We start from the raw sequence: 12,723 nt of genomic DNA on the forward strand, positions 1-12,723 counted from the left end.
GGATCATTATTTGATATACATCCTTAAATACCACAAATAGTAATTAAATTCTAGAATGGATCATTATTTGATATACATCCTTAAATACCACAAATAGTAATTAAATCCCTGCTCATAAGCACATGCACAAACGAAAAGAGCCACAAGCGCACACGCGCGGACACAGAGGTTTAAGGGTTAGGTTAACAGATCAAGTTGCACCAAACAAATGCCAGATGACCTACTATCAGCTTTGTTAATCATCAAAAGTGATGTTAACTGTATGCAACATTTTATCGAATCAGGACAAAGAAGAATTTTCAACCTGATGGATGCTCATCTCATCAAGGCGGATCTGTGCATAAGCTTTATCTTTTGCCAATGCTGTGATGTCACTGTAGATAAAACAGATTATCTTCCTTGAAGAAAAAAACAGCACGACGGTGAAAAAATGGCAAGTAAGAAAAGAAAAGGTACCTTCTAGAATATGTATCCAACAAAGAATCATTGTCGTCAACAATTGGAATTGAACTAACCCGAGCTGTCAAGGTAATAAATAAAATGACATCAGCCCCAAGTAACCGGAACAAACAGATCATCTCTATGCAACAAAAAAGAAAGTATAACCAGAATAATCTAAATACCTGTTATCATTCACAAACAGTAATGGAAGATAAGCAATAATAATGTAAATGAAAAAAATTTGTGTGTGTGTGTGGGGGGGGGGGGGGGGGGGGAGAGCGGCACACAATATGGAACATGCATCACTTAATTAAGGAAACATGACCTTAAGTACACTCTTGGCTACTTTGGAAAGGATTTGTAGCCATACCCTTCCCTTCCAAGTTCATAGTTCACCATACATGTGAACAATTCAATTCCTAAAGTTCATTCGCATCAACTAAAAGTATCTAAAAAAACCAAGTAACTAAAGTTCTTTTGCTCATGAATCGATCAAGCTATATGTAGGCACTCACGTCTTCCTCCACATGCATAGACACTGGATATACTTTAAAGATGAAAAAATAACATAAACTAAGCGTCAACAGATAATATTTACATCAGTGAAATATTTCAAAGAGGAATAGCTCATAGACAACAAGGATTTCAATAGAGAGAGAGAGAGAGAGCAGACAAAATGAAGAAAACAATGTTCAAACAGAACAAAACTTGCATGCATACTTATTCAAAATGGAAAGCAAAAAAAAAAAGAAATAAATAAAATAAAATATAAAACCATCAACTATCTATTTCATGACTGTTTCAAATGATATATATAGCAGACAAACATACTGACATCAATATGATGTAAACCAAAAGTTGCAGGTTGAGTAATTAGCATTTAGGGAATTCACCTAAAGCAGAAAAGCTACCATGAAATTAACAAAGCTAAGGCAGATCAAAAGCTATGTAGAGAAACAAGGGTCAAAAAAGAGAAGCAGAGCAAAAAAATGGTCTAAACTACTTAATATGAATATTTTTTCAAAGAAACGATATCCACAGCTAAGTATTTATTTTTTGGATATCCACAGCTAAGTATTTATTTTTTGGAGAAACGGTACCAGCATATAAGAATTTATTTTCACGATGGGGTCAAAAAGACAGGTGCAGAGGAAAGTAATATTCAGAGTCAAGACTTTAGATACTAAATCAAAAGAAACATTACAAGTTATTGCTACTATTACTAGTTGTCCAATTAGGATCTATAGCACTCAGCAAGAAAGCAGAGACTCCACCTTGAACTAGCAAATCTAAGGCGGATCCAAGTGAGGCATTTGGTCGCAGCATGGCCAGTGGGCGACCATTTGTTTCCCCAATTCTAGGAATCCATGTACCCAAGGGGATCGTGCATATTGGTTGCTGTAAAACAGGCAAATAAGTAGAAGAATGTCTAAAGTGCCTGCAAATAACTGAAATAAGTAAATAGGATGATAAGAATTATATTAGACCATGGCTAAAACAAAAACTGAAAAACAAACATTGCTAAGCAAGATCAGGCATTTCTTACATTTTAGTATTTCTGAAAGGGACGCAATATGCAATAACTGTGGAAATGATCCGTCTTGTGATGGAGAATGGATAACAGGAACTGTGGCCACACCTTTCTGCAATAACTTTACAGCTACATCTTTCAATGAATCATAGGCACCAACCTGCAGAAAACAAAAGCTTTAGTGACACTAGCTGCCTAGCGCATGACGGCACTCTCAAGATGCTAAAAGAAGAGGACATGTTCAACACTCTGCATTCACAAGATAATCACAAAAGAACAAAGAAAATGCAGGACAAAGTTATTTTATTATCATCGTGCTTACAGAGTGCTTACAGAAACCAGGAGCCATGGTTACATTACATCCAGTATATCTGACAAAGGTCTAACTGAATATGTTAAGCCCTGGAAGCATAATTTCATGCAGCTATCATTCTCGATATTGATGTTTCAAGTAGTAGCTGTTTTATTAATTCAAAATCCTGTATTGCGGAGATATCGGACAATGACATGGGAAACTGGCAGTAATTCCTAGAAATCACTATGCTGCTTGCTGCTTTTGGTAGTTAAACGACTCAGAAACCAGATTCAAGCAATATCTATGTTTAATCAAACTGGACTTTTCAGCTTTAGTTGCATACTTGCACAAGGTAAATCTAGATCTGAAACATTGAACGAAAATCAGACAAGCTTATTCTTATTCAAACAAAGAAAAATTGATCAAAACTAGTCCATTCTTAGGCTGACTTCCACATACAGGTAAAAGGTTAGAAGGAAGGTCATTATATTGAAGATGGTTAGGCCTCTTACATGTTTTCTCTGCTAAATTGTTTTGTTTTTAAGATTTAAATTCAAATAAGGTTTGGAAAACTCATTTTTAATATGCGCCTGACTGGGCTAGACATAAGTGTGGTTTGGAGTCTTTGGACAACTTGGTCTTGATACTTGACATGATAATCTTGTAGTTTTTCCAAAAAAAAAAAGCATTAAAAGCTTCTTTATGATATAGTTACAAGGCTTCCTCCAATATGGTTCATTTCATCCGTATACTTGTTTTCTGGGCACCCTCAACCTCTACCAGTCTTCAGTATACTCTCATGAATGCTGATCAAAAAATTTAGCAAAGAGTTGAGAAATGAAGAAGAAACCAGTGTAGTTTCTCATAGTACGGGCAATCAGCCCAATGTCCCCAGGTTCCACATGCCTAATGGCCGCCTCCGTAATTTCTTAACGGTACTTTATGCCTCTACCAGATGAATAGAGCTGGGAACCTGATAATCTAGAAACTCATACATAAGTTGTTATATGGCGGGGGGAACAAAGTTAATATTAACTTTAAGACCGGCAATTAATCAAATCATATACAAATTACACCGAAGAAAGTCAAAGTTTTGCAGTCTAGCACAGAACATGAAAGTTAAATGCATCATAAACTGGTCACTGTAAAAACTTAAACTTGCATAACTGTAACAAAGGTATTGCTTCATCATCCAAAACCACTTACATGAACTAAACACTTTTCAGCAGGTCTACCATGCTCATTTACTTGTCCGTAAAGTAGTTGTCTTCCTTCTTTCCAAGCTGATATTGTGTGTGTCTCGAGCTCCTCTTGTGTTAGATTTGCTCCATTCCCAAGCTGAGGTACAAGCACATCACATAAACATGCGGAGGAGTGTTGAAAGGAAACAAAGACTCTTTAGGTGACACTGTCGTGCAAGTTTTCCATAAAATATATTCTCCGAAGTTGACAGAATATTAGAAAAAAATACTTTCACTCTATACTTGATGCCTGGCTCCAGCAAAACAAGAATAAAGTTGACACTGCTCACTATGACACTATCTATAAACAAAATATAGTGAAAGCTCAGACATCTTAGATGAAAATTTTGGCGGCTACAACTGCCAATGTCATAGATATTGTTTGAGTACTTAAATCTTAATCAGCACCCTCTTGGAATTTCAACTTCAACAATTCAGATCAGTTTCTTTTCTGAGTATCAGCGCAAAAGTTTGTAAATATGTCCATGACTGTCCTTCACAAACTCCACTATCTATACTAGATGCCCATACAATCTACTAGACAAGTGGAGAAAGAATAGAGAAAACAAAAAGAAAAAAAGAAATGCCAATGAATTAAACAATGTACTTAAAGGAGTCTCTAGACATTAAAAGGAGCATGAATACACTTGATCTGCAATTGATTATATTTTACAAAGTTGTTAGTTCTCTTGCCAGGTACGCATAACCTTGCTCTTTCCATTAAACAATTTAGAGTTCTTTTTCTTTCAATAAGTAGTAAACTGTGATGTTTAATAAATTGACGGATGAAGTAACGATAACACCATTATTTTTTAACAGTTACAAAGGCTTGTATTATGGTCCTTAGCAATTAGCATTATTGTTTTTTTAAAGAAAATTGAAGTCAAGCAGCTGAGATGAGGGTTTCAATTTAAGAAACAAAAAGATCATAGTTCCGCCTACACGTTATTCTTCGAAGTTTTTCAATAGAAATCTTCTCAATATGAAACGTAGAATGAGATTTCAAAAAATAAAACTAAAAAATAAAAAAATGCAATCTCCATACCTCTCTCAGAATTAATATGAAGTCCAACGGACTGAGCACTCCAACATATTGTCCCTTGTAAGAATCCCACAAAGGAGCCACAGGAATTCCCTGAAAACATAATAATTTCAGAGGCAAAACAAATTGCAAGTACTTAAAAAAATTGTATCGGATTATAAGAAAAATAAAAAATGTGAGCCCAAATAGACTGTTATCAACTTTATTCTACAAAAAAAAGGTGCTTCCAAACATACAGCATGGCAGGAAATTTGAAATTCACTCTAGTGACTAATTGGTGGTTGAATCTAGTTTTTTTTTTTCTTTTTCAAAACAAGAATATCCTGGCTTCTTTGAACACCTGCCTAATCCCTTGAGCATGTAGGCATCCCTCCACCACGCACCAGATCAACTATCATGGAAAAATCCATTCCAAATCCTCCATTGCACAAGGTTTAAGCTGGTTGATAATCTTTCCCAAGTTTGATTTGGAAAACTCTAAACTGAGAAGGCGAAAGTACTGCAAAGGAATCCCACTTGACATCAATCCAGGAAGTGGATGTTTCCCAGTAAAAGGCACTCATGCGTAAGGATTTGGTTTGAAGTAGACCCATGAAAGTCAATTTGTGGGTTGTTCAATCCTACCCGTTTATAATGCAATTTTAGTTGACTCAACAAGAACTAAGATAGAGATTGCATAAAAATTTCTGAATGAATTGCAAGATGAGGTTTGCTGCTGCAAATGGAATTCTCCCGGAATCATGAATACTATATCAAATGCATTCCCTTGATGGTGGATAGTTCTAAAATTAAGCACAGCCTAAACAAGAACAGATTGCTAAAAATTAGCATCAAAACACCAAGTAATGCAAGCATGCCCAGAAGCAAAGAACAAAGATAATAGAAGACATAATCTAAAGGGTTCATCCCATGGTCACCATGTTAGCAGGATGCTATGGCAAGAGAAAAAATGGGTACATAGCTACTGCTCAAATATGAATACTGGACTAGGCATCATTGGACACTTTAAATAGAATGACAACTGGTGCATGAACTTGAATCAATTGGTTCTTCGCATGGTCAACTAGAGGTAACTCGACAAGAGGATTTCCACCATTCTAAACCAATAAACAAATGAAGATGGAATTTCATAATGTACCTTGCCGCTGACTGTCTGATATATTTCTGAATCGGAATATATTGATTTTATTTCTGATATAATATGACAACTAATATTCTTCTCTATCCAAAAAGTATTTTTTTACAACTCACGTTTACAATATATATCATCAAAATAACATCCTTTCAGCTCCAACTATCACAATTTCTAATCTATTTTATGGTATTTGGATTTTGCAATGTCTTTGATCCATGGTAGTGAAAACTTTACAATTAATAACATAGATTAGGTAACTGAATCCCTTTTGATAGAAAACATGTGATGAAGGTCTAAGCATCAGCCAGAACAGGAGATTGACTTAAAACTTATCATAATTGCCTAAACAAATTTAAAATACAAGAATGGACATATTACTCAAAAAATACTGCAGACACAGGAAAAGATTATTTTCAAACTAAAAAGAAAAACCAGCAGGGAAAATGTCATCACTTCAAATGTGTATCTCACGGACATACCTGCTCATATAGAATATGAAAAGCTTGCTTCACAGGTAAATTCACATCAAGAGCAATGACCTGAAAATGGACAACTGGATTGAATCAACCAACGTGTGGTACAAGGACAAAATTTCAAAATAACATATTGACTGTTAAAGCTACTTAAAGAACAACCCATACCTTTCCCGATTCTGGAAGCAACTCATAAGCAGTATGTGTTGACAAAATAGCAGATATACGATGGCGAGAGATCTCCACATCAGCCTCTGAACTCCTCATAGTTACCTCCTGCATGGCACCGCCTGACACTGTGACCTGCTTGGTACAAAATATCCTCTATTATGAAAAGCCAGAAGTAACCCAGTACACAAAATAAATGAAAGCTATCCAAAGCACAAAAGTAAATGAAGGCTTCAAGCTACATAACTATGCTAGACATCCAAATAACGTCGCTGGGAAAAAGCGCACATCCAGAGGTTGAAGCAAATATCATGAGAAGAAACCACCCAAATCATCCTAAGCTAACACAGGAAGGTCATTTAAACCTATACAGAGTTTCAGCCAGTGAAGTGTAAATAGAGGAAAAGCACCCGAAAATGAAGTCTGAAATAGGAAAGAGGCATTGGACTTTTGACCAATTGCCAAGAATGGATAGGCTGCCAGTGAAAAATAGAAAAATAAGCTGAATGGCAATATTTGCTTGAGAGGATTTGTCATTGTAAAACAGATATATTAAGGTAAAGGCTTCATTTACCCAAGCAGAGGTAGTTGGACTAAGCATGATATAAATAGCTATATTTTACGAAGTAAACCAACAAATCACACCTCACTGTAGAGTTGAGAAATAAAAAAAATTTGAACCACACGTAGAAGATGGGAAAAGTTATAAACCTCTTGTTAACTATCTTAAAGAAAGATGCAGCATCATGCTTAAAAACAGAACTATGCTAATGGATCGTATAGATCAACAGGCTTTATCTCTTAGCTGAATGTTTTGTTGGTGAAGGTACAGTGGTGGATCTTTTTTCTTTCTCCTTTTTTTTTTTTTTGTGGGGGGGGTTTATTTTGTTTTGAATAAATTCAAAGTAGAACATATAAAAAACAATACAGACATTGTATACCATGATTATATCTCAAGTCTTGACCACACAAAGCAACGATCTTGCAATAACTTTTCTCATCCATTCTTATATTTGTTTCTAAATATTTAGGTTAGTAATCCTTAAATCCACTGCTAAGGTGGCTATCTAAGTATGGCTGTTCCTTAAATACATTTGTTAGTAGTCCTTAAATCCACTGCTGAGGTGGCTATCTAAGCATGGCTGTTCCTCAATTACATTGTAGTTTTCATCTTGCTTCTGAGCTAAAGCTGATGCTTTCTGTGTAGCACTCGGTTACACTATATGATATTTGGTACATGTCTTACCAGCAAAACCTTGCAATTATCTGTTTGAATTACCAGCAAAACCTTGCAATTATCTGTTTGAATTAATTACCAGCAAAACCTTGCAATTATCTGTTTGAATTACCAGCAAAACCTTGCAATTATCTGTTTGAATTACCAGCAAAACCTTGCAATTAGTTATCTGTTTGAATTACCAGCAAAACCTTGCAATTATCTGTTTGAATTACCAGCAAAACCTTGCAATTAGCTGTTAGATTCAAACTGAAAGACAGACATAGAAATACTTATCGAACTAAAGAAGATGAGTAAAAGCACTGTACCATTTACTTGACTATTTTTACAAGATGCCATGGCACTTCAATCATGAAACATATGTAAGTGAACACTAATAATATATCAGCATAAAGAGAGACACGCATTCCCATAACACTGGATCCATTTTGATGAAGGTAGATAAAGATGAATTAAACATATGCATTTTCCAAGATATATAAACTACATTGACATCCACTGCATGTTTATAGAAGTATTTCTTTAAAAAGCACATATACATACAGCGGAGTGAGCAACAAAGACCTAAATTATGGATGGTATCTTACCACGCGCTGAAAGACTTCATTGTCTACATCCATATTCATCCTACTACCAGGTGTCCTGGGGCTCAAATTTGGTGGAACAAGATCAGGCTCCCTGGTCAAGACTAAAGTGTTCACTATTCCATAATTCCCTGTCACATGAGGTTGGTGCTCATCATGCCTCCACTCCCCGTCAACATAGAACTTGTACTGGATGGTTGAAAAATCAAATAAGGATCCATAATATTATACTTTATTGCCCTACTTTAACATCTTGCAAATGTTCAATAAGAACAAAGTAAACGAAAGCATTCTTTGGAAAGAAAGGCTAAGTATGGCATGCACTGAGGCAGAATATACCTGATGAAAACCAGGAGGCACGCCACATATTACCTGGAAAACATTAGGGCAACCCTCCACAGGAGACATTGCTACAGGTTCAGACCACCTAAAACAAGAAGGCTAATAATGCATCAGCTCAAAGATTAAATTTGTGCCAAGTATTATAAAAAAAATAAATCACAAATAGACAAGATAGTAAACAAGTTTGATCCACAGCAGATGATATATTCACCTATATGAAACAGGATATGTTCATGCGGTCAGCTATGGTTAGTACTTGTTTGAGATATAGCATGCTTCTTTAGAATTATGAGACTCAAGATTGTGCGAGTCAGATGCACCTGACATGGTAGTTGGACACTTAGACTCACTTGATATTGACATTAACAGAAGAAACTCTGTGTCTATGTACGCACTATATGTTGCAAAGTGAACAAAGAAATAACGAAGTCCCCTTCATCGATCATTTACTCTAATGGTATGTCTAGTACACTTAGACATCTTACTACTACATAGAACAATTATAAACTGACTAGCTTCTTCACCGTTCAATAACCTCTCTCGCTCATTAATGTCAGTATGCCAACAAGGTCTTTGCTATGAAATTGTTCGCGATAATATACATCCAAAGTTCTTAGGTTTTTCCCTTCTTTTAATGTGTTGTACTGCAGCATCAGAGATCTCACGCGTAAATACATGTTTTGTATACAATTTGCAAAAAGTATTCTCAAATTATACTTGGACCACAAAAATAAACCGGCAGTATTATGAATCACGATACATTTGCCCACCACATGCATGCAGGGGCGAAGCTAGCTTGGGCCTAATGGGTCCCCCCCCACACACACACACCACCACCACCACACCAAAAAAAATGGAAACTTATAGGGGAATGGTGTTTAAAGTTGATGAACAAGAAAAAAAAGTAACAGAGAAAGAATGAAACATCTACATGAGTAACTAGTTAAAAGAAAATGAGAGTTAATGTAAGGTGTTATTGAGTTGAAGAGGAGGTGTATAGAAAAAAGAATGAATTGTGCACATAATTGATGTATTTTAAAAAGAGAAATGGTGATAGACAAGCTTTAATTTGGCAAGGTCTTATCATTTTCACTTCTCACAATGCAACTTATTCAACAATTCCCTTTTTTTTTCCTTGGTATTATGAAAACTCCAATACTTCTATTACACAGCTTGGACATTCCTCACAGCGAGATGCAAATCTTATCAGATACTCAAAGACTAAATTCCAATACTTCTAATTAATTAACCATTTCATGATTAATAAATAAGAAATAGAGAAGGCTAAATTCCATAAAACTATGATAAACTCTTGGTTGTTCTGTAGTTCTGTACAAAACTATCATTATTTTCTTATTAAAAAACGCATGTCATGGACACTTAAAAGTACCATATTACTTGCTTTTTGCTTGACACATGTTGAATGTTTTCCCCAGTATGACCCTTGTAAAGTTTGTGATTGGAAAATATGACATACAGACGGTTTAGATATTTTATTCAAAACAATAACTATGTTGGTTGTGATATCTCAAATAGTTTAACAATATTGTCTTTAATGATATTGTCACTTAACAAGCCTATCGACCGTATGCAAAGACAGACTGGTTCCATCGTTGAAGCTAGAAAGATATGAAAGAGTTAGTGTTACGTAAATTAATTTCGAAAACTCTAAAATTACAAGTTGTGTTTAATTTTTTGGATCCCCCTTATCAAAATTCCTCGCTCCGCCACTGAATGCATGCCTATATGGAAAATGATATCAGCAATCTCTGAGCATCTTCTTTAAATACGTACTCTACTATCACTCACACAGTTATCATTCGTATCTCGTCTATAATCCATGACAAAATCAAGTAAACAGTATCGTGGTCGGCATTTTAGAGATGACTTTATTTTTCTATGTAAAAGGTCAAGTATTTTTTTAAATACAGAGTCCACATACATAATGAAGAACATATTGGAGTGCACATTTTTCATAAATCAGTTTAACAACTCTACATAAGCAAGCACTATAATGGAGTTTCATTTTAACTTGAGCAGTCAACAAATTGTATGAGAATAGTTGTTAGTAGCCAATCCAATTTCCATACATATGGGTATTATATCAAGCTACTTTGATCAAATTTATTCATGAAACCTCTCCTTCATGATGGTAACAAAACTCTACCACAAAGTATATTTTCAAAACACCTACGGGTATTGTATTTCACTAGTATAATCAAAAGAATGGATTAGAATGGTTATTGATAGCCAATACAATGGGTGTCCATATGGGATAATTTTATATCATGTTACTATGTTTAGACTTTAGATTTATGCTTGAAACCTCTCCTTCATGATGACATCAAAACTATGCCACGAACTACATGACAAAAGATTATGAAAATTATACAGTATCAAGTTGTATTTCCCATGTATAATCAACGGAATGCATGATAATGGTTGTTGGTGGCTAGTCGAATGGCCATGCATATGGATATAATATAAAATGACTTAGTTTAGATTCATGCCTGAAGCTACTCTGCCTCATGATGATACCAAAAGTAGAAACTATATTTCGAAAGATCAAATATAAATGTAGGGTAAATTGCATATAAGCCCCTCTCATCCATACTTCAATAGTGGTGGTCACCCCTCCACTATATTATGTTTCATTAGCATTTAAAACCCTATAAATGGTATTTTTTTAAAAATAATTTGCAGATAACCCACTATCCCACATTGTTTTAGGGTAGCTAAGTGCTACTAAAGATAGAGATGATGAGGGCCATCAGCAATTTACCCAAAAATCTATGGATGAAATGGCATTCATATTCTATCTAGGCCATGCAACACGAAACTCTGCAACATTTCTTGCTTTCTAGCTACAAGTGTAAAATGGAACAAAAGAACAAATATGTTGTAAATGAAACAAAACTAAAAACCAACCTTGTAAAAGTGCCAGAGACGAAAACTCTACGCCCTCCATAAGGCCAGACCAACCTCGTTGGAATAAGCACAACTCCACTTGTATCCTGATGAGAATCCGACCCCGAGAAAAACATTTGCTCCAAGTTTATCAAAATTCAAAGCACTACTTCAACTATTATTTTCTATTTTTTGACTCATCCCCCGACTCAAACACCCAGTTCCGACCCCAATTCTTCAGCTCCGCATAATACCTCATGGAATGAAGAACAGGAGTCCCATTAAATCCCAAATGAAACCCCAACCCTAATTTAAGCTTCCTGTAGCAACGGGTCCTGTTCAACCAGAGGATCCTCAATGGATGCTCATCTGATCTAAAAATAGTTAGAAAAACCCTAATTCGTCCCCAATTTTAGCAATCCACCTTAAAAAATCCAATCTTTCCACCAAAATAATCCCCTACATACCACTGCAACTTCCCCTAATTTTAGACCTCTAAACAAATCATTATAAGAATCTAAATAAAAAATACAAATCCAACCTCGAAACCCTAATTCGACGCCAAGACAGTCACTAAACGAAAATTTTGCGGCGAAAATACACCGATGCCGAGCGATCGAAGATTTGGATCGCAAATTTATCGAAGGAAATGGTAGAAGACGAGGGAGAGGAATTAAAGGAAAAAGAGGAAATTTTTAAAAAGGGAGAAAAATAATTGGGTCCGTTCCTCGAATTTTATATCGCCTTGCGTCTCGGCACGTGGGATGCACTCGTAGGGGGAAAAAATTAGAAATTTATTAGATCATGAGCTTTGTTTTTACTGCAAGTTTGTATTAAAAGTTCACTTGATGAGTCATAGGCTCGATGCTCAGATTTATGAAAAATGTCTTAAATGGATGTGACACGTAAGATATCTCTTTTCTATTACATAATAAGTTAGCATGTCCTTTCTAATTGTCTCATATTTTCAGGGACCATATTTTTGGTCCGTGTAACAGCGCTCAGGGAGTCATATTAAAAGCTTGTAACTTTTCGGATCATCTATAGTGAGTCCATCTTTCCAAGTATTTAGGAGGTGAAGTTAATTCACCGTAGTTCCCCTTGGTTCACCACCTAATAATATAAAATTTGTTACCCCCCAAATTAGGGTATAACCAAGGGGAAGGGAACTCACTTTCCTTCCCTTCCCTTCTCTTAGTTTCCCTTAACTTCCCTTCACCCCTTACAAATCCAAACAGGCTCTTAGTAAAAAGTTACTCTGAGAGAGTAAAATAGTAATCTTAAATTCACGGTCGACTGAAAATAAATAAAGAGAAGTGATAATCAT

At 35.5% G+C, this 12,723-nt stretch overlaps 1 protein-coding gene across 2 annotated transcripts in view; it reads right to left on the reverse strand.

Annotated features, from left to right (window-relative positions):
- LOC109831808 (sucrose nonfermenting 4-like protein) overlaps positions 1-12,126 on the reverse strand; it is a 21,625-nt gene extending 9,499 nt beyond the window's left edge. Inside the window, exons 1-11 of one of the 2 annotated variants that reach the window (XM_020399249.1) lie at positions 11,418-12,119; positions 8,487-8,574; positions 8,151-8,336; positions 6,327-6,461; positions 6,165-6,224; positions 4,554-4,643; positions 3,474-3,605; positions 1,988-2,132; positions 1,716-1,889; positions 457-520; positions 305-374 (exon numbers count right to left, since the gene is read on the reverse strand). In XM_020399249.1, coding sequence (XP_020254838.1) covers positions 305-374; positions 457-520; positions 1,716-1,889; positions 1,988-2,132; positions 3,474-3,605; positions 4,554-4,643; positions 6,165-6,224; positions 6,327-6,461; positions 8,151-8,336; positions 8,487-8,574; positions 11,418-11,533 — 1,260 coding nt within the window. In that variant the 5' untranslated portion in view covers positions 11,534-12,119. Of the gene's footprint in view, positions 1-94; positions 375-456; positions 521-1,715; positions 1,890-1,987; positions 2,133-3,473; positions 3,606-4,553; positions 4,644-6,164; positions 6,225-6,326; positions 6,462-8,150; positions 8,337-8,486; positions 8,575-11,417 lie in introns of those variants that run through there. The other variant, XM_020399248.1, reaches the window with a different exon arrangement.

This window comes from Asparagus officinalis, chromosome 2 (genome assembly GCF_001876935.1).
Source record: "Asparagus officinalis chromosome 2, Aspof.V1, whole genome shotgun sequence".
NCBI classification, from domain to species: Eukaryota; Viridiplantae; Streptophyta; class Magnoliopsida; order Asparagales; family Asparagaceae; genus Asparagus; species Asparagus officinalis.